Source organism: Ascaphus truei, chromosome 12 (genome assembly GCF_040206685.1).
Source record: "Ascaphus truei isolate aAscTru1 chromosome 12, aAscTru1.hap1, whole genome shotgun sequence".
NCBI classification, from domain to species: domain Eukaryota; kingdom Metazoa; phylum Chordata; class Amphibia; order Anura; family Ascaphidae; genus Ascaphus; species Ascaphus truei.
The window spans coordinates 46,065,759-46,090,282 of NC_134494.1; the positions used below are offsets into that span (position 1 = coordinate 46,065,759).

At 42.3% G+C, this 24,524-nt stretch overlaps 1 protein-coding gene across 7 annotated transcripts in view; it reads left to right on the plus strand.

Annotated features, from left to right (window-relative positions):
• The window catches only part of LOC142464223 (uncharacterized), a 57,207-nt gene that overhangs the window by 9,982 nt on the left and 22,701 nt on the right, over nucleotides 1-24,524 (plus strand). For 3 of the 7 annotated variants that reach the window (XM_075567604.1, XM_075567601.1, XM_075567598.1), the window contains 14 exons: nucleotides 5,063-5,227; nucleotides 6,754-6,939; nucleotides 7,437-7,559; nucleotides 7,916-8,029; nucleotides 10,767-11,055; nucleotides 16,240-16,349; nucleotides 16,623-16,740; nucleotides 17,225-17,316; nucleotides 17,624-17,774; nucleotides 20,609-20,718; nucleotides 21,492-21,612; nucleotides 22,791-22,921; nucleotides 23,257-23,304; nucleotides 24,271-24,380. In XM_075567604.1, the coding sequence (XP_075423719.1) occupies nucleotides 5,063-5,227; nucleotides 6,754-6,939; nucleotides 7,437-7,559; nucleotides 7,916-8,029; nucleotides 10,767-11,055; nucleotides 16,240-16,349; nucleotides 16,623-16,740; nucleotides 17,225-17,316; nucleotides 17,624-17,774; nucleotides 20,609-20,718; nucleotides 21,492-21,612; nucleotides 22,791-22,921; nucleotides 23,257-23,304; nucleotides 24,271-24,380 (1,868 nt within the window). The remainder of the gene's footprint in view (nucleotides 1-5,062; nucleotides 5,228-6,753; nucleotides 6,940-7,436; nucleotides 7,560-7,915; nucleotides 8,030-10,766; nucleotides 11,056-16,239; nucleotides 16,350-16,622; nucleotides 16,741-17,224; nucleotides 17,317-17,623; nucleotides 17,775-20,608; nucleotides 20,719-21,491; nucleotides 21,613-22,790; nucleotides 22,922-23,256; nucleotides 23,305-24,270; nucleotides 24,381-24,524) is intronic. The other 4 variants (XM_075567603.1, XM_075567599.1, XM_075567600.1 and 1 more) reach the window with 4 other exon arrangements.

Here is a 24,524-nt window from a genome sequence, read left to right on the forward strand (position 1 = left end):
AGATCTCCGTACGGTGTGTTTGGCTCTTTTGTAGGCCTTTTTGATACACCTCCTGCTGTAGCCCCTGTCCTCAAAGCGTTGTTTCATCTTGGTGGACTGGTACTCAAACTCCTGGTCAGTGCTACAGTTCCGTCTTAGCCGGAGGAACTGTCCTGTTGGTATGCCACTGACCTGGGCCTTTGGGTGATGGCTGCTCGCCTCCAGGAGACTATTAGTAGCGGTCGTTTTCCGATAGATAGTAGTATGAAGGCAGCCTTCATTCCCCCTCGAGATCCGCAGATCCAGAAAGCACATAGTGTCTTTGCTGTATTCCAGAGTGAGATGTAAATTGAACATATTAGTGTTCAGTATACTGATAAACTCTTTGAGAGCTCCCTCTGGGCCCCGCCACAGGACAAACACATCATCAATGTAGCGGACCCAGAGGTCAATATGCTCTGTGTGTACCTCCATCTCTTCAGTAAATACTACCTGGGATTCCCACCATCCCAGGTAGAGGTTGGCATAAGTAGGGGCACATTTCGTGCCCATTGCCGTACCCCTCAGTTGGTGGTACACTCTATTATCAAAGAGAAAGTAGTTTCTTGTCAGCACGAACTTGAGCAGTTCCAGGGTGAAGATATTGTGTTTCGCATACCAGCCACCCCTGGTGTTGAGAAAGTGGGATACTGCTTGTAGGCCATAGTCGTGGTCAATACTGGTGTAAAGACCTTCTACGTCTAAGCTCACTAGTATTGTATCTTCGCTGATGCAAACATCATCTAATCTCCTGAGGACATCTTTAGTGTCCCTCAGGTAAGATGGTAGGGTTACCACGAAGGGTCTCAGAATCTTATCAACATAGGCACTAGCCCGTTCGGTGAGGCTTCCTATTCCTGATACAATTGGTCTACCAGGTGGAGGGACCTTGTTCTTATGTAGTTTGGGTAAACTATAAAAAGTAGCGATCTTAGGTGTTTTTACCCAAATGTAGGCTAATTCATTTTTATCGATGACTTTGTCATCTAGCCCTTTCTGTAAAATTGTGTTCAGTTCTTGATTGAAAGTATTGGTGGGATCCCCTCCCAATACCTCATAACATTTGGGGTCCGCTAGGAGTCGTAGATTCTCCTTTTTATAATCACTTCTATTGAGGATCACCAGATTCCCTCCCTTGTCCGAGGGTTTTATGACTATAGTATTGTTTGAGGCCAGATCTTTCAGTGCCTTTCTTTCTTCTATAGTCAAGTTGTCTGGTAATCTACCCAAGCTAAGATGTTCCAGGTCCGTAGTTACCAAATCAATGAATACATCGATATTAGCGAAATTGTCACTAAATGGGACAAACTTAGAGTTGGGACGTAGGTTAGTAAATGGCCCTTCCCCTGGGGGTCTACTGCTCTCTTCCAGTAGGGCATCTCTGGACCCTAGCACCCCTCAATACCAATAATGAACTAAGTTGATTACATCATTTGTACATCACCCTTGCAGCCCAAACAGAGTGTTATTATACCTCTACTTGTGTGAAAGCCTGACTTATATGTAACTACAACACTAGGAATAACTCTGAGTCAGACAGATAGATTTTTATTGTGCCAGCTCTGCAGTCACACACTATGGTATACTTACTGCTATTCTGCTGCAGCTCCATGCAATGCCAGGCACATCAAGGGTTAAATAGTGACGTCACCTATCTGGAGGCTCCCTATATATACCTGCTCACCTGCAGGGTACCCTTAGTAACTATCACTGTTTCGCCTTGAGAAAGCCCCTCGCGAAACGCGCGCGTCGGCTCTGGTTCCACACGTGCACGCGCAGGGCTGTAATTACTTCCGCATTCATGCTTCCGATCGCGGGTTAATGCGGTGTCCTGCCCGTGCTGTTACATAGGCTATTGGTGCCCCGATGGACACCTAAAGCCTCCTATTTATGTTATAGGATTAGGGTTATTGCTCTACTCAGTACTATTTCGGTCTGGTTAAGATATGTGCTGTTATAAACTGCTATTAAGCCATATCACCACTGCACACAGCCTCCACTTCCCCACATGCAGTGATTATCAGTGTGTATAGCTGGCCATGTCAGAGTGCCCACCAATTCACTCTATGCACATTATCTATTAGTATTAATGGTGACATGTTGCAGAGGTCACTATAGGGTATCATACGCCTATCCTGTGAGCCCCTGGGGGCTACCTATGACCAGCTCCACACAACACTGCGTGTACATATATAACACATGTAGGAAGGTTTACCAGACTGCATATTGATACCTACTGGTGCACAATATATTTGTTTTAGTACACCAGCTATCACCAGTCACACCATTACCACTTATGGTTTATGCACACCGCCTTTTGTGATCTGATGATACAGTACATTGTCAAATTAACCCTACCTTACCCTCACTGAGGTTTTTTATATAAGGATTGTGTTTCCTGTGTGACATCATACACAACAGGAGACACCTATCATATTGATTGCGAGTCCTATGGCTGTCAGTATTTTGATCCCACTACCTCTAGTACGTCATTTTAATACCCATTATTTTATATATGTGTTGAATCAATAAAGTTTATTTTAAATCATACACTAATCACCAGAGGGTGAACTCGAGTGCTACACTGGGTTCTTCTCTATCCTCTCTACCTATTCATTGTTTACCCAAAGCACCGTTCACCGTTCACCGTTCATATCAACTTAATGAGGCAGCAGCAGGGGCTCCCCTATCACTTTATGCATGGTGCAGGAGACAGGTGGGAGAGATTAGGAGACTTGCTTCGCAGTTGGGGAGCGGTGCACGACGTCACGTATGCGTGACGGACGCGCGCTGCGTGCTGGGGACGGAGCCAAGCTCCGGGTGGAGTAGAAAGTCCTCTGTGTGCGCGCGTGTTCTATAAGCGGCGCGGAGGTGTGAGGAGCAGCAGGTAAGGAGGGAACACGCCGCAGGGGACGTGTTCCCCCGATTCCTTACATCAGGGTCACGTGTAGGATATGAATGAGTCCAGATTGTTTGTTTAACTCGTCCCCTTTTGAAAGCACTCAAAGTCCTTCTATTTTCTTCAACTTTATTGGGGGAGTTACAGAAATAAAAGGTACTTGTTAATGATGTTATTGGCAGAATTCTCTTGTCGGGAGAATGACCTATGGCTGGGAAGGTGTTCTGCTGTGTGAGAGAGTGCTTCTCTAAGAGGAAGGTGCCTTATTCTGGGGGCAAGGTCAAAAAGGATTGCCTTGCAGAGGGAGTGAATGGAAGAAAAGTGTACTCACTAAGGCTGCTGATAAGGAAAGGAAGTACTATTTTACTGTCAGACAGGTACAGTCTGAGGACCAATCTAACTACCAGAAAGGACAGGGGAGTAGGACTGAACCAACCTCAGCTAGGAGGATTGGGAGGTTGCCAAGGCAACCAGCTAATGGCTGTGTGAGGAGGGGATATGTAACGATAATGTTGCAGTTACACAGGCACTGGCTGTTCCAGAGCAGGGAAAGCATGCAACTGAGCTAGGGAGAACTGCAAGGGGGCACAGGAAATATACAATCCTGTTCCAGGACAGCAGGGCAAAGCAATCTCCGCAGTAACGGAGTAGTGCTACTAATCTCCGAAAAGGAGACACTAGGACAAAGGTGTCGCTATCGTGTACACTGACGGCTCTGTCCAGGGCTGCATACAGTCTCCCCCCCCCCCCCCCCCCACATGTCGATGGCCTTGTAAGCCCATCCTTTCACACCTACTCGGGAGCCACATCCTCTATCCCCCCCCCCCACCCTCTCCCTTCCCCTCGTGTGCCCCTTCCTCTCCCCGTGTATCTCTCCCCCCTCTCTCTCACCGCTCCCCACCTCCCTCTACCACTCCCCTTTCTCCTCACACTCTCCCTCCACTATTACTTAATTACCCCCTCAACCACACACACACACTTCCCCCTCCATCCACAATACCACACACACACACACTTCCCCCTCCATCCACAATACCACACACACACACACTTCCCCCTCCATCCACAATACCACACACACACACACTTCCCCCTCCATCCACAATACCACACACACACACTTCCCCCTCCATCCACAATACCACACACACACACAGACACACACACAGACACACACACAAACACTTCCCCTTCCATCCACAAAACCACACACAAAAAATAGAATACCCCACACACAAAATAGAATACCCCACACACAAAATAGAATACCTCACCCCCCCTCCACACAAAATACAATACCCCCCCACACACACAATACCATACCCAGCACCCCACACACACAAAATACAATACCTTCCCTCCCCCCGACCCCCCCCCCACACAAAATACAATACCGCCCCCCCCCCCCCCTCCCACACAATACCACTGCCCAGTTGTCACCAGCTGCTGATGGGCCTCTCTCACACTTCTGGCTGCCTCCTCTGTGAGACCAGGTTTCTTTCTTGCTTGCTGAAAGGTGGACCTGCCCGGAAGTTGCTTTCGGTGGGAGAGAGGCCCGGCCTGCAGAGATGGGCCCGCAGCAGTTGAGGAAAGCGGGTGTCCGACAACCAGGTTCTTGGCAGCTGGATGCAGAAGTTGCGCTGGGTCCAACTTCTAGCGGGGGTTGGCCAGGCTCACCGCTGCCTAATGGGCTCCTGGCCCAGGACACTTGTCCCGGCTTCCCCCCCCCCCATGGTGTCTATAACTCTGTCTTCCGTAAAGCTGCTGCATCTTAAACTGCACATCACCAGTTGGCTGTAAAACCTCAATGGCTGATGGCAACACTGCGATCGTAACAAATGTCTATGTAGCCTTGTATTAGGGGAACTAAATGACTGGCTGTTGCAATGTGATGCATTGAGTTTTCACTCTACCGTTGTTGCTGCAATAAGAACTTGGGATGGACTTTATCTGGTGCAATGATTCCCCCGTCCCCCTCTTCTAGACTTATTGTTGAAATGTAAGACTAACTGTGGCCAATGTTAAGTGTGACTCCAATATCTTCAGTAACGGCCACAATTGTATCCCTAAAGTTGTGTTCCGGTACTACTGAATAATGAGCCTTCATACCCTGGCGAATGTTACAAAGTACACACTGGTTCTTAGGTGTCAGAGCTGGAGTCTCGGCGCCTGTGCGTCTCCGAGATGGACGTCATGCTCGCTGCAAAGGAAAAGAAACTAGCTGAAAAAGAGGCTTACATCATCGAATTGCAAATATCAGCCGGAACAAACCGCCCTACAGAGGTGGCTGTTTCTGAAGAGAGCATTAAGGTATGCGAAGTGTTAACGTGCAATGCACATCTTTTGTTAAAATGTATAAATGGTAAAATGTTAAAGGAGCAAACCATACCTTTTTTCCCCTCCCCATTTTGTTAATACAGGTTTGGAGCAGGGGGTCTCCAGAGCTGAACTCCATTCATGTTAACCCAGGGGACCCCCTGCTTCCAAGGAGACTTGCCCCTGAGTGGGGTGCTGGTATCTCTCTGCAGTTTAAAGCTCCTGCATCACATGGGACAATAGGAAGCCGCAGCTGGTGATGTCACGGCTTCCTATTGGCCCGCAGGTCCTGGGAGCTTTGAAAAGCAGCCATAATGTGAACCCTGGAGCGACTTCCGGTACCCCCTAAGTATGTCCGGAAGCCGGGGGTCCCCGGAGCTGGAATTAATGGCGTTCAGTTCCGGAGACCCCCTGCTTCAATCCTGTATTAAAAAATTGAAGGAAAATAAAAACCGGCTTGGATTGCCCCTTTAATATAATATTTAATAGGGCATTTAGAAAGGAGCCTTGCGATTCTTGGTGAAGTTAGTAGTTTATGGCATGTTGTGGAGCAGGTGCCAGGGAGTTTTACATGTATATTCAGCATGTAACCAGTTAAAATAAGTAATTTAGTATTACGTTAGAAATTATATTGGAAAATGATTACCTGACTCTGGGAAGACAGCCAGGTGTATACATGTTTTAAACCATGTATGTTGATTGTCTGCTCAGTTGAATATTATGTGATCAACAGTTTGGATTCAAAGGTTAGTTAAATAGTAGTAAGACCATACAATAGAGATGGGTCTTTAAAGATTAGGAACATAGTATTAACTATAGTTACTTAGTGACAGAACAAAGAAGGGTCTTCTAAATCAGTACATATTGCTAAATGAAGGAACATTTGTTTAAATTAAACATTGATGATTGACTGAACATTTTGGGCTGACACAGAAAAACAGGCGATTGCTATGTTTAGATTGGCTAAGAGAAATGTATAAAGAGTGTATCTGGATTTATAGACTTCAGAATCATTTAACACCCAAGCTAAGAACAAGCAAGCTAACAATTCTCCCCTCTATAACTACATTCTATACGCCTGAATGATGTAAACAACTGAACTGAAATGCGGCCGTGAAAGATGTGTTCTATTGTCTCTGATTAAATTGAGAAAAGAACTGGACCGGGGACTATTTGATATATATTGAAAGGTGGGACATTTATTTGCACCCATCTAATGAGCAAATCTTCACTCTGCTTTTGCTATGTGCTAAAATATGTTCTATATAACGAAAGCTCATGATTATCCATTAAAAGATAGCCAACACTTAATCAAATCTCATGGGCTGCTACTTATTGGTTCAACTTCTGAGGGCCAATTAAATGCACATTTTTGTGCGTGCCTCCTGGATTACAGCAGCATTAGCTGTTTTTAGGGTTCCAAGAGCATAGGGTTATGATGAATCGTAAAGCCTGAAGTGTTTTCAAATGTTTCTGTGCATGTAAGTTAATTGGAACATTCTTGTGCCCCAATTACACAGAACCAGGTAACCCAGAAAGAATCCTCACATCAGGACCTGCAGATTCTGATCCAGAACCTCACTAGGAAGGTGGGAGAAAGTGAAGAGAGATGCAGTCTTCTTCAGGAACAGGCCGAGAGCTTAAAAAGCCTCCTTAACAAGGAGAAAAATCACTTCCAAGATAGGGAGACGATGTACATAGAAAACGTGAGTAAGCAGTTCCAGGAACGGGATGTTAAAGTAGGTTCAAGTGTCTCACTTCAGCAGGGTTCGTTGGACTGGCACTTTGGTTCTCCTTAAGTAACTGATCTGACAATTTACCCGCTTGGATATGGAATAGAGTTACGTGATTGTTCTGCATTGTGAGGTTATTTCAAGCAGGCATGTGCCACCCAAACGCTCCTATTTATTTAAAGGTCATTGCCAGTATTTACAGAAGGCTTTACATCTTATCGCATGAAAAGCTAGAATATGACAATCAATGGTTCTTATTTAAGGTTCTAGTCATTGTCTTAAAACAGGAGCTGTTGTGCTGCTGGCAATCTAGATTCACCTGGGTTCCAGGAAGCCAATAGATAATTGAACCAAACCGATTGGGAACACTGTATTCTGCCAGTTTTATAATCTTACTTTGCCATGTATGTACACACACACTGCACACAAGAACATTGAAAGGGATATGAGTTTTAAACCCTTTTCTTCAGATACGGGTGTTCCAAAACATAATCCATGATAAGGAAAAAGAGCTGACAGAACAAGGGCAGAAGCATGAGCAAGAACTCTTCAAATTGGCAGCAAAATCTGATGCCAGCGCTGATCTCCACCAGGTACGGACTTTACAGACCAGCCCAGCACAAGGAACCGAATCACTTCATCAGAGAAGGGAGTACTCTGCTAGGGAATGTATGATGCTTGTATCCACTTTATAATGCACTGCGAGCATGGGCAGGAAACGAACAAGTTCAGCTGATCACGGCAAAGTGCGTGCAATATTGATCTTCTTAAGACCGCAGTGGCTGGTTGTTTTTATTATTATTTGGTAGTAATCGGAGGTGCATTGAGTAACTCCGTGTCCTTGATGTGTGTATTCCGGGAGAGTAAAAGGGTTCTCCTAGCAAAGTGATGTTGCAGCCTAGCTAAGGAGATATGACTTTTCTGACGTTGCACATGTCTGTTCGTACAGTTGCTCAAGGCCTTGAAACAGAAACTGCATGAGGAAGAAGAGGTGCTGTTAGGAAAGAACCAAGTGATCGATGTATTACAGAAGGAATTGGATCACAAGGATCAGCAGTGTAATGTAAGAACTAATTTATGCCATTGCTTTAGCGTATTGAACACATTTTGTTAATTTATTTTTGTAAACCATTTGTTGGCACGGCCAATCTGGTAGTGAAGATGTAGTCGGTACACGTGAAATTCTCTCATACCTTGAAAGGAATCTCAAATTCAAAATTGTTTTAAATAGTTTAAAAGATTATGGTTTTGCCATAAATGTCCCTACGTGCAGTGATCATTCACATATATTGCTGTAACCCAGTGATTCTCATCAGGGAGTTCGCAAACCTCTAGGGTTTGACGTGGGGTCTTCCAGCAGTTTGCCAAGAAAAAAATGTAAAGGTTTGCAGGCAGTATAGCGGGGTCCTGAGCCCGTGTGGGGACTGCGCACTTGGTAAGGTCCCAAACTGCACCTTAGCGTGGGGGATGTGGCTGCCACTTACAGCAGGTGCTTCCAAAGTCTCTCCCCACAATCCTTTGCTTCCATAGCAGAAAGACATTGTGGGGTGTTACGTTGGAAGCCCCCGCATTCAGTGACCGCTATGCCCCCCATGCTGCCTGGACATACTGAAGAAAAAATTGGGGTGCTCAAACCCAGATGAAATCCATCCAACTCAGTGGACCATAAATCATAACCCTGGAGATACCAATGGGAGTGGGTGGGTGCAACATAGACTTGTAAGCATTAATGACAATTGTCAAACTTAACTATGACGGTCTAAACCCATAAAGAAACCCACTCACGTCATCTCCAGGGGTGTTAAGCAGGCGTGCCAGCCATGAAGGATCCGCAATCCAGGTGAAGGCAGAAGAAAAAGACGAATGGCGCACAGCCAGAGAGCCAGGTGTAGGATAAAACTGCTATTCTTTATTCGTGCATGCAGGAAGACAGGTAACCCCCTTGGGGGACAAAAACAGGAGCCTCCTACGCGTTTCGGACCTGGGGGTCCTTTATCAAGGAGTATGGGATGTGTTAGGATAAGGCCCCTTTATATACCTGATTGATAATTGGTAAATTTAGAAAATCTGTGCGAAATCGCCGCCGCCACCCAGTGCGCATGCGCGTGACGTCACCTGAGGCGCCGCACCACCAAGCCAAAGGATTGTGGGTAAGTACCGCCCCCTGTGCCTGTCCGCGCATGCTCACATCGGAGCGTGAGGCTGACAAGACTCCTCTAGTCAGTGTCTCCGCTCCTGCCAGTAGTGACGTCATCGCGGGTCTCCCATAGGCCGGTGCATGTCGCTGGCCCACCAATGAAAGTGGTGCACGGCCGACAATGCACCAATCAAAACGGGTCCCCCGCGCCCACACTAGAGGCAATCACGGAACATACAGGCTAGGATTAACCAAGGACAACTACAATTTTGTATATGACAGGGATGTGAAAACAAGATCTAATTATCAAGTCTACCTGTCATAGGTGATGGGCTTTAGCCATACTGATCCCATATAAAACAAAAACATACAATGTGGTACATATAACACTGTTAAAAAACGAACAAAATTACTGCTAACATGATACAATATGCACCTTGAAACTGGGTTCAAAAACATGTACAAATCGAAAATACAAAATATATATTAAAAGCAATAAAGACATTTAACAAGACTTTTATATATACAGATTCATACAGTTTCTCTGACATATGAATTATGGATGATAATAAGAATCTGTATATATAAAAGTATATTACATTTGTTGTTCCTCAGCCTTGGGGACATTAAGGACAAGACATACCAACAAGTCTTGTTAAATGTCTTTATTGTTTTTAATATATATTTTGTATTTTCGATACAAAATTGTAGTTGTCCTTGGTTAATCCTAGCCTGTATGTTCCGTGATTGCCTCTAGTGTGGGCGCGGGGGACCCGTTTTGATTGGTGCATTGTCGGCCGTGCACCACTTTCATTGGTGGGCCAGCGACATGCACCGGCCTATGGGAGACCCGCGATGACGTCACTACTGGCAGGAGCGGAGACACTGACTAGAGGAGTCTTGTCAGCCTCACGCTCCGATGTGAGCATGCGCGGACAGGCACAGGGGGCGGTACTTACCCACAATCCTTTGGCTTGGTGGTGCGGCGCCTCAGGTGACGTCACGCGCATGCGCACTGGGTGGCGGCGGCGATTTCGCACAGATTTTCTAAATTTACCAATTATCAATCAGGTATATAAGGGGCCTTATCCTAACACATCCCATACTCCTTGATAAAGGACCCCCAGGTCCGAAACACGTAGGAGGCTCCTGTTTTTGTCCCCCAAGGGGGTTACCTGTCTTCCTGCATGCACGAATAAAGAATAGCAGTTTTATCCTACACCTGGCTCTCTGGCTGTGCGCCATTCGTCTTTTTCTTCTGGACACACTGAAGGGCAGTTTGGGGCCTTTTTAAGCGCATGTACCCCCCATGAGCTCATGACACTACACTGCTTGTGATCGCTCACACAGGTATATGAGCAGTGGTTGACAAATCACCCAAAAATCTACTCGCCGATCCAAAAAATCTACTCGCCACCTAGTCCCGCCCCCAACCCCGCCATGCTTGGGCGGCCATGAGGAGGTCGCCACAGGGTCAAATCCAGTCGCCACGGGCCTGTAGGTGAATGGATTTGTCGAACACTATATGAGCAATAAGATTTTGTTCCGCAAACCCTTAATTAATAAATATTTTCAAACAGGGTGCACAATGTAAAAAAGGCTGCAACTGCAGCTGTAACCAATATTACTTTTGTAAAAATTAATTATTTTTTTGTTGTTGCAGGAAATGAATGAAAAGTGCAAACGCCTTCAATCTGAAAAAGAGAATGTACAGTCTAAGCTCGATGCTGAGAAACACGTAATGAGAGCACAGCTCAGAGACATGATGGAGAAACATGAGGCCGAGCTTAATATGGTGCATGACAAACACACCACACAGATGCAGGAAATCCAAGAGAAGGAGCAGTCTGTGCTCCGGCTGCAGGAACAAGGCAAAGATCGGGGGAGCAGCAGGGTGGGATCCATGGAAGATACAGAGGCTGCAGTCACCGAGCGACAGAGAAAACTACAAGGTAACTCAAACACTGGTTGTTATGTAGCCAGAGGTCGTGTTAATGCTTGATTTAAGCATCCTCAATGCCTATAAAATCTCTGGGACATCTCCTGCATTAAAGCAGCCCTCCCCAAAAATCAACAGGAAGCTGCAACCGATAACATTCCGGCTTCCTATTGCCAAGCAGGTCTTGCGAGTCCCCGGTGCCCCTTGCACCCTCTTTGGTGCAACTAAAATGGTCAAAGCACAGCTGTGAGTAATGTACATGTCCACGCTAATATATCATTCGGTCCCCTGCGAGTCTGCCCTCTTCGTGACCTGCTCACTGTCTGTCTGCCGCTTCCTCTGCTGCTCTGCGTAGATCACAAGCTTGGTCACAAGTTGCTCTGTGAAAGGAGAAAAATGTGCTAAAAAAAAACGACCTCCGTGCATCCATTAAATAAGAAACTGTTTCACTGCCACAGGAAAGTGTTTACTTGCTACTAGAAGGAACAAATATGTTCTGGCAGAGAAAAAATATAGGAATATATACCCCATGAATTCGTCATATTGTGTGTCTATATGTATACATACATACATACATGGCTCGACAAATGCACACGCCTGGGGTGAGTGCATTTTGCCCGCTGGCGGCGTGCGGCGTCTCCCGGCATTCTCCTGCTTCTCCCCTGCAGCTTTCGACTGTCTCCCCTGCAGCTCCTGTGAAAATGGCTGCGCAGTATCAAATGGACAGTGCAATGACAACTTGGCACCACTTGACGTCACGTAGCGTCTCGTTATGGCAACGCCGCATCATTCGGCGGCCGCGCAGCCATTTTCACAGAAGCTGCAGGGGAGAAGCAGGAAAATGGTGGGAGACGCCGCACCCTGCCGCAGGTAAGACTTATGAAGGGGGGTGAGTTTTTTTTTTTGGGGGGGTAGTGACTTTGTTGTGACAATTTTTTTTTTTTTTTTTTAAGAATTTGTCGAGCTGTGTGTGTGTGTGTGTGTGTGTGTGTGTGTGTGTGTGTGTGTGTGTGTGTTGTTAGAAAAGCCTTTTCTCGATATAATAATCAGTAATCAAGTTCCCAGTTCAAATCGGCATTCTTTATTCTTCAATCCGATCTCTAAAATCTTCCCTATAAAATAAAAATTAATTTATTCATTAATGACTATTTCTAATGTCAAAATACTTTTCTTTTTTCTTAACTATTCCTTCCATATAAACCTTTGAACATAAAAACAAATTCACCGATTTTGGCTTCCAATACAAAGAACCTGCCTTTTTTGCACAATCTCTCTCTACTACCATTCTTGTTAAACTATCACGCTCCACTTTTTTTTTTTTTTACACTGAGAAAAAAACTTTTGAGTATTTTTGTTTAGACTCAATTTTAAAAAGAAACCTGATCCATTGCCAGCATCTCAGTACAAATATGTTTCACCTTCCTACTGCATCAATGCAATGCCATTAGCTGCTTAATACATTTGAACTATCATCTTTTTACTGATGTCATTAATATGAAAAATATCAAAATCCTTAAAACAAATAATTATTCCTAAAAAAAAAAAAACTGTATGGTAATTTTAAACTTCTACAGTGAGTCTGTAATCTTACTTTACTCAGTATCACTAATTTTATAATAATATGACAACAAAAACAAAAAAACTCCTTGGCATAAAATCTGGAAATATTGTCAATTGTCTATGTAAAAAAATGGAACTCATCCAAAATACAAAAAAAGTTTACTTAACTTATTTAAAAAAAAAAACTTGTATTCCAAATATATATTTAAATTGCTGACTTCTCTATAGCAGCAAAATTAAATACTTTATTTAAAAACTTCTTATTTTTAGTCACATATATTCTACTTTTGTTCATATTGTCTCAAAAACCTAGGGGTACCAAAACTCATACTTGGGTCTGGTAAAAATATATTAGTGAGCTATACAGTACAATAATTAAATAGAAATACAAATCTATATTGGGAAACGTACAGGCATACCCCGCATTAACGTACGCAATGGGACCGGAGCATGTATGTAAAGTGAAAATGTACTTAAAGTGAAGCACTCCCTTTTCCCACTTATCGATGCATGTACTGTACTGTAATCGTCATATACGTGCATAACTGATGTAAATAACGCATTTGTAACATGCTCTATAGTCTCCCCGCTTGCGCACAGCTTCGGTACAGGTAGGGAGCCGGTATTGCTGTTCAGGACGTGGTGACAGGCGCATGCGCGATCTGCCGTTTGCCTATTGGGCAATATGTCCTTACTCGCGAGTGTACTTAAAGTGAGTGTCCTTAAAGCGGGGCATGCCTGTATTGCTTTGAGTCTTTTGCAATATTCCATACCTCTAATAGGTATGTAATCCACTGTATTGTCCCATGGAACACATATACAGTCTTTGCACAACTGTCAAATTGTAAACATTTTCTTTTAAATCCACTAATGCAATGGTCTAAAAGAATACTACGTAGGTTTATTTTAACCCTTATTATTCAATTGAAAATTATTAAATGTTAGTGACATATAAAAACATTTCACTCCACAACATATAATAATTACTCCTTAAACTATTTACCATAATCTTTCTAAAACAAACAAACATTTGATAGGATGTCCTTTATTTATTTTTTCTTAACTTGAAACACAGAATTATTTAGACAACCAGAAATGATAAACATCTAATTTTGTAGCCAAATATTTACATATGATTCTAAAAAATTATACCTTGTCATTGATACCAAAATCTTCACTAAACAATAGTATTTCTCTACATTCTTGGTGAGAAAAACAATTTTATTCTTTTTCTTGCATAAAAAAACTAATTTAATAAGAATTTCCTTTTTCATTCTTATAACTAACCTGAACTTTCATAATATGCATTCATTTCTTTAAAACCAATTGAAAACAACTTTAGAATCCTAGCAAATTTCTTCCTCGGTAAATCTTTAACGTCTATACTTCAGACATGCCACTTCTTCTGCGTAAGTTTCAGTAAGAAAGGATGGGGGCTGCTGCAGTGAGTTGCAAAGCTTTTCAAGAGTCAGAGAGCTGAATTGATTTTTCCGTTCAGTATCAATCCCTAACCATGATTTTCATTGCAATTCCTCTAAATTTCTGCTAATCTATTCTCCTGCTTCTCTTTCCACTAAGTATACAATTTAAAATGTTTTCCGGATACAGTTGTAGGAATTTTGCAATACTGATTTTTCAACTCTTAACGCTGCACATTGCTTACAATTTAAGTCAATTTCATATTTAACCATTATTTCTTCCTCATGTATCAAAAACATTTTGTTCAGAAACTCAGACTTTCTTTTATCTTTAAACATTCCAAACTTCCTCTCTTCTACTTCTTCAATTTCATCTATTTATTTATAAAATATTTTTACCAGGATTTTACATGCTCCCAGTTCAAATCCGCATTCTTTATTCTTCAGTCAGCTTTCAGCAGGGATACAGTATACTGTATAAGTCAGCTCAGTTTAACGTATCTGAAGGTAGATCATTAGATGCTTCTATTCGATGTAACAAGCATCTTTAGAAGGTAGTAACGTATGCTTAACATTGCTCTCTTCTTATAAGCTCAGGACAAAGAGATATATAAATCACTCATCTTGGCTACAGTAACCAGACTAAATGACGTACTTGTTTCTCATGAAGCTAAAACACACACAACAATGAATCCTAGTATTAATGTATAAAGAAAAACAGACCAAGGCCCGAACAGGTCACCTGTCAGAATATAAATTAGAGCAAGTCTTATCCCCAACATATACATCCTGTCACTCTGTTTCAAGCCACCCCTGATACTAATACATTTTATACCATTTGTTTTCAAGCTGCCCATAAGAACCACTTATTAGGAAACATTCACACACTCCTCTTGGAATAAAATACTCCAACATTTTACTTCATGGGGAGAAAAATAATCTAGCACAACCTCTGTAACATGAGGGTAACGTGATGCAGTCTAATAGAACACGTTGGAGTGTCTAGTGGTACTGGCAAGCTACAATTTAGCTGTACTGCTGTCAAAATATGTAGGTTCCTAACAACAGTTGTTAGTTTGTGTTGTACAAGTGTATGTTCTTTGATAACACAAGATTCTAAATATAAGAGTAGGCACTTGCACTTCTGTTTTGGTTCTTAATAAGCAGGAGAATGCTAAAATTGCAAACTAAAGCATAAGTGCGGAAAATAAGTACACAATCATAAAAACTACAGCTCAACCCCGTTATAACGCGATCCGTTGCAACGCGAATCCGCTTATAACGCGATGTAAGCGTGGCTCCCAATTTTCATAATTATGAATACTTTACAACACGATTATTGGTGTCTTAACAACTGTACATTATTTCGAACATGATCCGCATATAACGCAATGTGATTCTTTGGACCGCAAACGCAGCGTTATAAGGGGGTTGAGCTGTATTAGGAAACTTAAATAGGACTGACCAATGTAAAATATTTTTAAAAGATATGGTGCGAAACCCCTAGAGATGGGAACGTGGGCCGCCCTCTCGTTTTGGTTCTTCAAATCTTAAGGATTTTATACTGGACTTTGAAATGCTGCTTTCTGGAGGGTTCTGATTTCTCACACCCGGTTTTGCTCATCTCTAGTTGGAGACAATATTGAGATCATGCATAAAATGTAATTAACCAGTATATCTTGAGCCATTGTAAACCAATGCTGTAAATTGTGGGATTTTTTAATAATGTAGTCCTGGTCTGTCATGTGCTGAGAAGTAATGCAGCACTGGTCCCTCTGTCGGTGAATGTGATTACTGAATTGTGTTTACAAATAGTTAAGAAACATTAAGCTTTGCTGTTCACAAAGGAAGATGAATAGAGATAATTGAACACCCTGTTTGTTTCAGCCTCTCTCTAGGAGAGTTGGTGTTGGAACCAAAGGAAAGTGTTAGTAATCATGGAACAGGAGCCTAGAGCTTTGATTTGTATAAACTGCGCCTCAGAAATGGCACAAGCTGGTTTCATGGCCAGTGCCAGTCTTCTAATAGATCACACACTTTCTAATCGCCTGAGCAAGGCTCTTTACCATCCAGGATCAACCACTATTTCAGACTTGGGTAGGAAGTGTTGTGGTGCAAGAATGTCATTTCACAGGAGTGCAGTATTTCCGATTCGCATGACAAAGTTACACATCCAAGTGCATTTGCAGTTGATGTTCTTTTATATATTTGTATTTCAGATGAAGTGAAGTTGAAAACAGAAGAGGCAAGTAAATCGGAAGCTAAATTCCTTAAAATGAAGGCATGGTCAAAGTCCAAAATCAGACAGTTGGAAGAAGAACTAAAAACTGTACAAGTACTTTTTAATTTGACCTATCTAATGTAGTTTCTCTTTTTTACGTAATTCTGTCAGGGATTTTTAAAGACGGTGTAAATCTGCATATCGCTGACTGATATTAATTAACTGTAATGGTTCTGACTTTTTGTACTTTAGCTGTCCTCAAGTTAGTTCAGACTATCTTCCTATTTTTACATGCTCCGTGTGCAAGCGCTTTCTAACGTTTAAACCTTACAATAACTTTCGAATGTATTCCATGGTTGGTTTGTTCTTTCTGTTTTGTAGTCTGAAGCCAAAAACCGCGACATCTCGGTGCTGAAGAGTCAAATATCTGAGCTAGAAAATGACAGGAAAGCGCTAAAGACAAAACTAGAATCATTACCAGAACTGCAGTCTCTAAATGGTAAATACTTAACCAAAGAAGAAACCAGTTTGGGGGAAAACTGGGTTTTTTTTATGATGCGTAGTCTACGCCATGGGTGGCCAACTCCAGTCCTCAAGGGCCACCAACAGGTCAGGTTTTCTGGATATCACTGCTTCAGCACAAGAGGCTCAGTGGCTGAAGCAGGGATATCCTGAAAACCTGACCTGTTGGTGGCCCTTTTCAGGATATCCCTGCTTCAGCCACTGAGCCTCTTGTGCTGAAGCAGTGATATCCGGAAAACCTAACCTGTTGGTGGCCCTTGAGGACTGGAGTTGGCCAGCCATGGCTTAGAGGCTGAATCTTACCAATAGAAATTGAGAGAACAGCTGACTATTATTTTTCTCGGCTTTATAGCCCAAATTGTCCTTGTGCGGGGTGGGCGCTGATCAGGAGGTATTACCACTTTTGTAAGTCCCAGTTTCTTCCTTTTTAATGACTTTTTGTTTGTTTTCTGTTTTCAAAGAGCAACTTGTGACCAAGCTTGTGATCTACGAAGAGCAGCAGAGGAAGCTGCAGGCCGACCTCGAGCAGGTCACAAAGAGGGCCGACTCGCAGGTGTGACCTAATGAGATATTAGCGTGGACATGTGCATTACTTGCAGCTGTGCTTTGATCAGTTCTCTTTAGCATGCAGGGAACACATCCTGCTTATCTTTTATGATAAGGCTTCACCGTTTCAAACAGGCCCTAGCTAATAAAAAGCCCTGGCTCCGTTTTTTGTTTCTTTTTAACTTGTGAACTAGCTGGATGTGAATATAAATGTGCTCGTGTGTTTTTCTTCTTTACTGGCAATTGTGCTGTAAGTGGTCTGTGCTTCAACTGTGTATTGTGCTCCAGAACTGGTGTTTATTGTCCTGTTTCAGACCAGTGAGTCGGGCAGTGCGGATGAGCTGCAAAACCAGCTGCTGGAATGGAATGAGCTGATCCCAGAGACAGAAGACACGCATGGTCAGAGCCGAGAAGACAAGTCTGTTCTAGCACTGAGAATGGCACAGATCGAAGAGGAGCGAGAAGGTGAATTCACTTTGTGTCTGATTCAGTGTGCTGAGCGGTCTCTCCATGTGGCAGTTTTACATTGGTCGATACCTCATTTTTAAAGTGCATGTCGCCATAGCTGCAGCTTTTGCATTTGACATCTACCATGGGGAAAATGCCAAATTCTTGCCATATTTTGCCCTTTCAGAGTTCCCTAATTTTAGTTGGACACCTTATTTATCATGTGCGTTATAGTATGCAAAATCATACACATCTAAATCATACATCCTTGGTGGTTGGGTCTTTGGTACTTTGCCCTAAAAATCTAATTCATATTTTTAGTTTAGATCTTTTTGCACGTATATAGAAGAGCTACTTTTTCTCTTATATAATTATGAAAAATGTGCCGCTACCAATATTATTATTTAGTTAACCACTAACCATAAATGAAATAAAATACAACAAATTAGACAGTATGTACAAAGAGTATCCCATCTAGATGTTAATAGGTAAAAATAAATGAGAATTTGTAAGAGTGCCTCTCGCCCTCGTGTTGAATGGCTTAATCAGATAGATATCAAATGAGTTGAAATCCTCTACTCACCAAGTAATGTGTAACTTGGATCAAGGAAACCCCACTTCCAAACAGCAGTTACTCAATCATTTGTGATATCCGGGTCCTACATTGTAGTTGAATTACTTTTGCCATTCGGCATCTTAATGTTCCCCAGCCATGTTATCTTGTCCACCGAAATGGCCGTGTTTAACCTCTTCCGTGCCTGAGAGGCCAGCAATGCTTTGCCAGGCATTTCATATCTCGGGAGGGGACTGACCCATCTGAGGGATTAATAAATAATATGAATAAATCCTGTCTGACTGGGAAATCACTGGGGGGTTTCGATGAGGATACTTTTGATTTGGGAGTTTCAATTTTCACGAGAAAGGCAGGCCACGGAATCAGTACATTATAAGGAGAGGAGGCCCAGATGTTGGAGGTATCCAGTAGCTCCAGCTGCCTGGTCTCTCACCATATCTTTATGTAGCATTTTAAAGTTTAACAATTGGCGCTGTGTTCTGGTAGTATTTGAGTTTACCATTCCCGGGCTGAGCATGTGACTGTTTGTTTGTTTATTTTGTTTCATTTTTTTTTTTTCTACCATTAAATCTGATGAGGAGCGCTCAGCCTTCCTCCCCTCCACTCTTCTACCCTACACTGCGGTTTGGTCAGCCACCAAGAACATAGTTTCCCATCAGTTTTGTGCATGCAGGTTCTTGCCATTTCAGCCAGTGATGTACTGCTGATGAGTTCCCCATAGAGCTTTATCTGGTGGCGGAAACAGCCAGCAGTAAATCACTCCGGCTGCTTCTTGTGTCCGATGTCTGTCTTGTTTTTCTTCTGTTGACACTGTAACAAATTCAATCTGTTTGATTTTTGCCTAAATCACTTTCTGGTGTAACTAACTCATCACTGTTTTTACTGTTTGGGTTGTTGTGTGTGAATTGTTACAGTGCGGGATTGTTAGAGTAGCACATTATACAAATTAACTATTTTGTTGCTATTTTATCATATCATAGCACTCACTTTCTGACCCTGCCATGCTGGAGTTGTATCGTATTGTATCACACAACTTGCACTCACTTACTGACCCTGTCTTGCTGGAGTTGTATCGTATTGTGTTGTCACACAACTTGCACTCACTTACTGACCCTGCCATGCTGGAGTTGTATTGTGTTGTATCGCACAACTTGCACTGACCTTGCCTTGCTTGAGTTGTAACGTGCTGTATCACAGATCAAACTTTATTTGGTCCTTTGGAAAACAAATGAGCCTTGCACAGTGATTGAATTAAGGAACCACGTTTTAAATCATTTGAAAGCAAAAGTGACATCTTGCTTAGTAACTTTGAGTTCAGTTGCCAGTCTATGGCGGAAGTTATGTACTTCAGCCTGTGCAGTGCTAAATCCAGCGCTCCAGTCACAAAGCCTTTTCCTAAAGTCTGAGCACGTCCGATCTTTACCCAAGCACTTGTATTTCTGCCCACGGGAGGGAGAGTATTATGACTTTAGACTGTTTGGGCCTTCACGTTCCAACTACAGACTGGTTCGAGATGACAAAAGGCAAAATTGCACATACTCTTCAACTGAACTCCTCATGGAAGTTGGTGACACTTCTGTTTTCACCAAGAGCTTTTCTATTGTGCGCTTTGCATGACACATTGCTTACCGGATCAATTGAATGTTTTGTCAGATCACAAAACAGATGGGAACGTCTTATAATTGTGCAATTATCTTCAATGAAATGAAGCCGAATGTTAAGTTTGCCTATTACAAACTTAATTACAAATATGTTTGTTTTTAAGTAATCCATGTATTATTGTCACAAAAGAATCAAAGCGTTGGTGCCTAATAAGATGGGTTTGACGCCAGTGTGCAGTGTGTTTCATTCTTGTGACTTCCTCAAATTAACGGTCATTTTAATCTGCGTGAAAATTAAAGCTACCCCCTGAAATGGTTTAATTTACATACCAATGGGAGTAATCAGCTGATACTAAAACTACAGTCTCATCCAGTGTGTTCCTTAAAAATGTGTGCATCCTTTCATTTTGCATGTGTCAATGTTTTCCTGTTTGGCGACCTAAAAGAGCTATATTTGCAGTTTCAAAATATTGACGAGATTTTGCTAAACAGCGATGTTTGAATACTTCTGTAGAATGACTTGTGTCCGGGGAACTCACAAAATGAACTACTGTGTGGCTTTGAGTGTGGGTTTGTGGGGACGTGGTCACTTTGTTATGGTCTCGTGTATGAACTGCTTTCCTGTGGCACAAAACTGATTGAGGATGACTGGTTCTTTCCTGGCTGCTCCGATCCAGCCATGGGCTCAGGGCAGCTGGAGATGGAGGAGGAACTGAGTGCAGCGCGAGGGATGGGCAAACTGCGGCATGCAAGAAGGAAAGGGAACAAGGGGACAGCCAAGCTGCAGGTCAGTATGCACTTACTGTATACCCAGTGCTGTATTATAGTCTGTGCGTTACCCTACAGGAAATATCAGCCTCCTCTCCACAAGCTTGGGACCACATGGGACTCGGAAGAAGGTTAAAAGTGCCTGTGCTCACAGCTGGGCAGAAATACACCACTAAGCAAGGAACAATGCATCCCAAACCAGGGAATTGAAGTTTCGGGCTGAACGCGGCAATAATCTGATGATTTTATTTGAGTAGTTGGTGCTTCCTCGATTGGTCGGGTTGGTTTCTGGGGAAATGTATTGAGTAGTCTGTGGTGGGAAAGTGTATAAAGAATAGTGAGAGCTGAAGCTGCAACTATACGTCTGTTATTTGAAATAACCCTTTTAATTTTCTATTGGCAGTTTACGTGTTTGTTTTAACAGAGGGCACTCTTCAGTATACTGCTCCTAATGTTTATATATACAGTTATCAGACCACGTCCAGTGAAAATTACATTTGTATGCATCTATTTTGTGTTTGAATTGCAAATCTCTTCCTGGACAGTTACATTAGTGGATGCAATGACAAGTTACTACACAGAACGGCATGCTAGGAAGCGTCTGCTTGAGTCAGGCTTGCTTTATTTTTTATATTTAAAGAAAAATGCAATTTGAATATATAAAAGAATTAAGAAATCCGACGTTCTTGCGGTTTGCCTGGACGCATTTGTTGGGGTTTTTTCTTCGTGACCTTGTTTTTACTTAATTTTAAGTTGCAGTATTATTTATCTACGTTTTACTTTTTAATATAGGAGGTCTATGATTACAACAGAAAAGTCTTTGACGATCAGAATATGACTTTGGACAGCATTGACTCTGCTGAAGGCGAGAACATGGGAGGTTGGTGGCCTGAATACAGTTCTCCTAGCTCAGGTGTGACACCAACTAGACAGTTTATGAGCCCCTGGCCTCTGGCATTGAAGGGGTTACAGCATGCACTGCATCACTTTTTCACCATTTTTTTTTTTCAATCTAACCGCTCATTCCATGTTAGTTCTTAACATGTTGAAAATATTTAATTTTGTGCCTTTTTTTTTTGGTTCATTTCTTGGTGTTTTTTCTTTAGTTTTGAAGCATGTGCAAGCTGGATGAACTGCCTAGTTTTGGCTCATGTTTATTGTGTGCGGCGTTCCGTGTGGGGCTGGCAATGCCTGTCCTGACTGTTGTAAACTTTCATGTATGGTAAGAAGTTTGAATTCCGTTGAGAGAACAAGAGAAACTTAACTTGGTTTATGTGACTTCTTTTCCAACTTAGATGTCACTTCTATCTTCATAACAGGTCCCTTACTTATGTCAATATTCTCCTTTTTTTAATTTATTTTATAAAGTTTAGATGGAACATTTCACATGAAAACACATTGTGTGTATACATTACATAGAATAGATAAGATGGGTTTAATGGGGTAAGAAAAAAATGTGAAACGTTTCTTGACTTAAAAAGCTAAACATCACTGCATTTTGCTAGTTGCAACATTCAGATATTTATTCTCTCCCTCTCCCCCCCCCTTTTTTTTTTGTATTTACTTTCTGACCATGAGCCTCGCCTCTGAGTATCTGGCCAAACCGTTTCCATGTTTGTTTTCCTGTGCGTAGTGCGATCTGTGATGCTGACCGTGCCACAAACTGCTTCTGTGCATGAAACGCTGGTGCTGGTGATGTCCGTCTCTTGTGGCATTAACTTTGTTTCCTTAAATATTACAAAGACCGATTCCCAGCCCTTCACCTCTAACTACTATCGCCCAGTGACTGCAGTTCCACTGACATAACGTGCATCATTTATTCAAAGGAAAACTTTGAGGCTGGATTTATGCTAAAAAAACAAAACAAAAACAAAAAAAGTTATTTGCATCATTCTAAGTTTAAACTATATTATAGGGATTTCTAACCCACTCCGGTTATAATCCCCACTGCTTTCCTTTGAAAGTTCCTCTGGTAGTAAAGCATCTAAATGGTAATTGTCGTGTGTTGTCTAAGTTTTGGCAAAATTGATGCTTTTGTTTCTTGGTTTACTTTATCATTGGTAAGATGTATTGTGCACTCCATCTCTGCAGGTTTACGGACAGTGGTTGAAGAGCTGGAGTTAGAACGAAACCAGCTACAGGAGCAAATGATGACACTGGAGGAACGTTGCCAAGAGCTAGAGGACCGCTTACAATTACAAGCCAGAATCGAATCTCTGCAGGTACGTTTCCACTTATCTATTCTGTCCTTATTGGCAGCCAGGGAGAGGCATGAGACATCCTTGCACATTGCACCTTGCAACCTGTGTGTTGTGCGCTCAGGTGCAACACTGTAACATTAACCTGTCTCACATACTTGGCTTATGGGAACCTGGCGGTCATATGATTCTTTATGTCGTGTAACGTACTGAAATAAAACGCCGTGCCTGGCAAAGTGACGTTTATAATACTTTGTGTTTTAACTGAGACTTTCTTTCTGAAAAGAATGATTCTGAAAATAAGTGAAGATTCTGCAGTGGGTTCATATTTAAGGTCTTGTAACAACCTTCTAACACAGGTAACATTTGATGTAGAGGAAGAAGGTCACCCATTGACATATATTCAGGTGTGTTCTGCCCTTTCCCACAATGCTTGTGTTTGTTGTGAAGGGATAGCACTGACCCGGTGTGCCACACACCGTCTCGCTGTTTCACGTTTATAACACTGTGTGCTGCTCTGGCGCGTTTTTTGATCGTGGTTGTTGTGCATATTAACCCTCCGACTACATTGCAATGTGAACCAAACATGTTTTTATGGTTATCTTCAAAACTAACAATGGTCAACTGTGGTATAGGTCAGTGGTACACACTGATCCGCCGTGCAGCCTCTCCACTATGGAAGGAGAAATGTATAAATGTATAACGCAAATGAATGGTATTTTTATGTCTGATCAGTTCTAGGACTTTTACTAGCAATCTGTTTACAGCGGTTACCTGTTGGGTGCTTGTTAATAACAGTGTGAATGTATGTTGGGTTTACATCTTCTAAATGTGACTTTGGTGGGTGACTTACACTTGGAGTGTTTTAAAGGTGTTTGTGTTTTTTATTTATTTTTTAAAAGCAGTCTAATTTTATTTAAAGCAGCAGCTTCCTCAGATCACAGGATTTATTTAGCATTTTACTTGCTGAGAAATCTCTTCTTGCTCTTTCCAATGCGGTGGTGTTTCTTTTTATTATTATTTTTAACCCAATACTTTCTTCCAGAGTTAAAAGCATTTGAAATCGTAAGTGTCTGGAGATTAACATGGAGCTCTCCCCGGAGCCCTGTTCTGTCTAAACAATACCAGATGCTAGAAGTTCATGATCATGATTTTTAATCCTTAATTTTCCTTTTAAAACGAGCAGGGCCTGCTCAGGGTACAAGATAGCAACATTACATTATAACCACTCCTATAGGCTTCTGGGGTAGTTGCTGCTTTAAATGGTAATTTCAGAAGAGTACCCCCTCTTGTTTCCTTACATTGGCTCAGAGCGTTTGTAATCATTTCGGCGGTGCATGTATTCAGACACGGTGTGCTGCTTCTTGTTGCAGAGTGAAAATGAGCGTCTGCAGGCGCAGCTCATGCAGCTCAGTCACCAGCACGATTGGGAGGCTGAAAAGCTCCAAGTTCTCGTCTCGACCTTGCATGAACAACTGAAAGGGTATCATTTCTCATCACTCCTAATTATTTGTAAAAGCAGCAAAACGTGAAATCTTATGCTTTAAAAAAAAAAAAAAAATCTGTTCTGTAGTATTAGATAATAGTGACTCCTTTTATTTTTATTTTGTTGTTTTTATTGAACTCT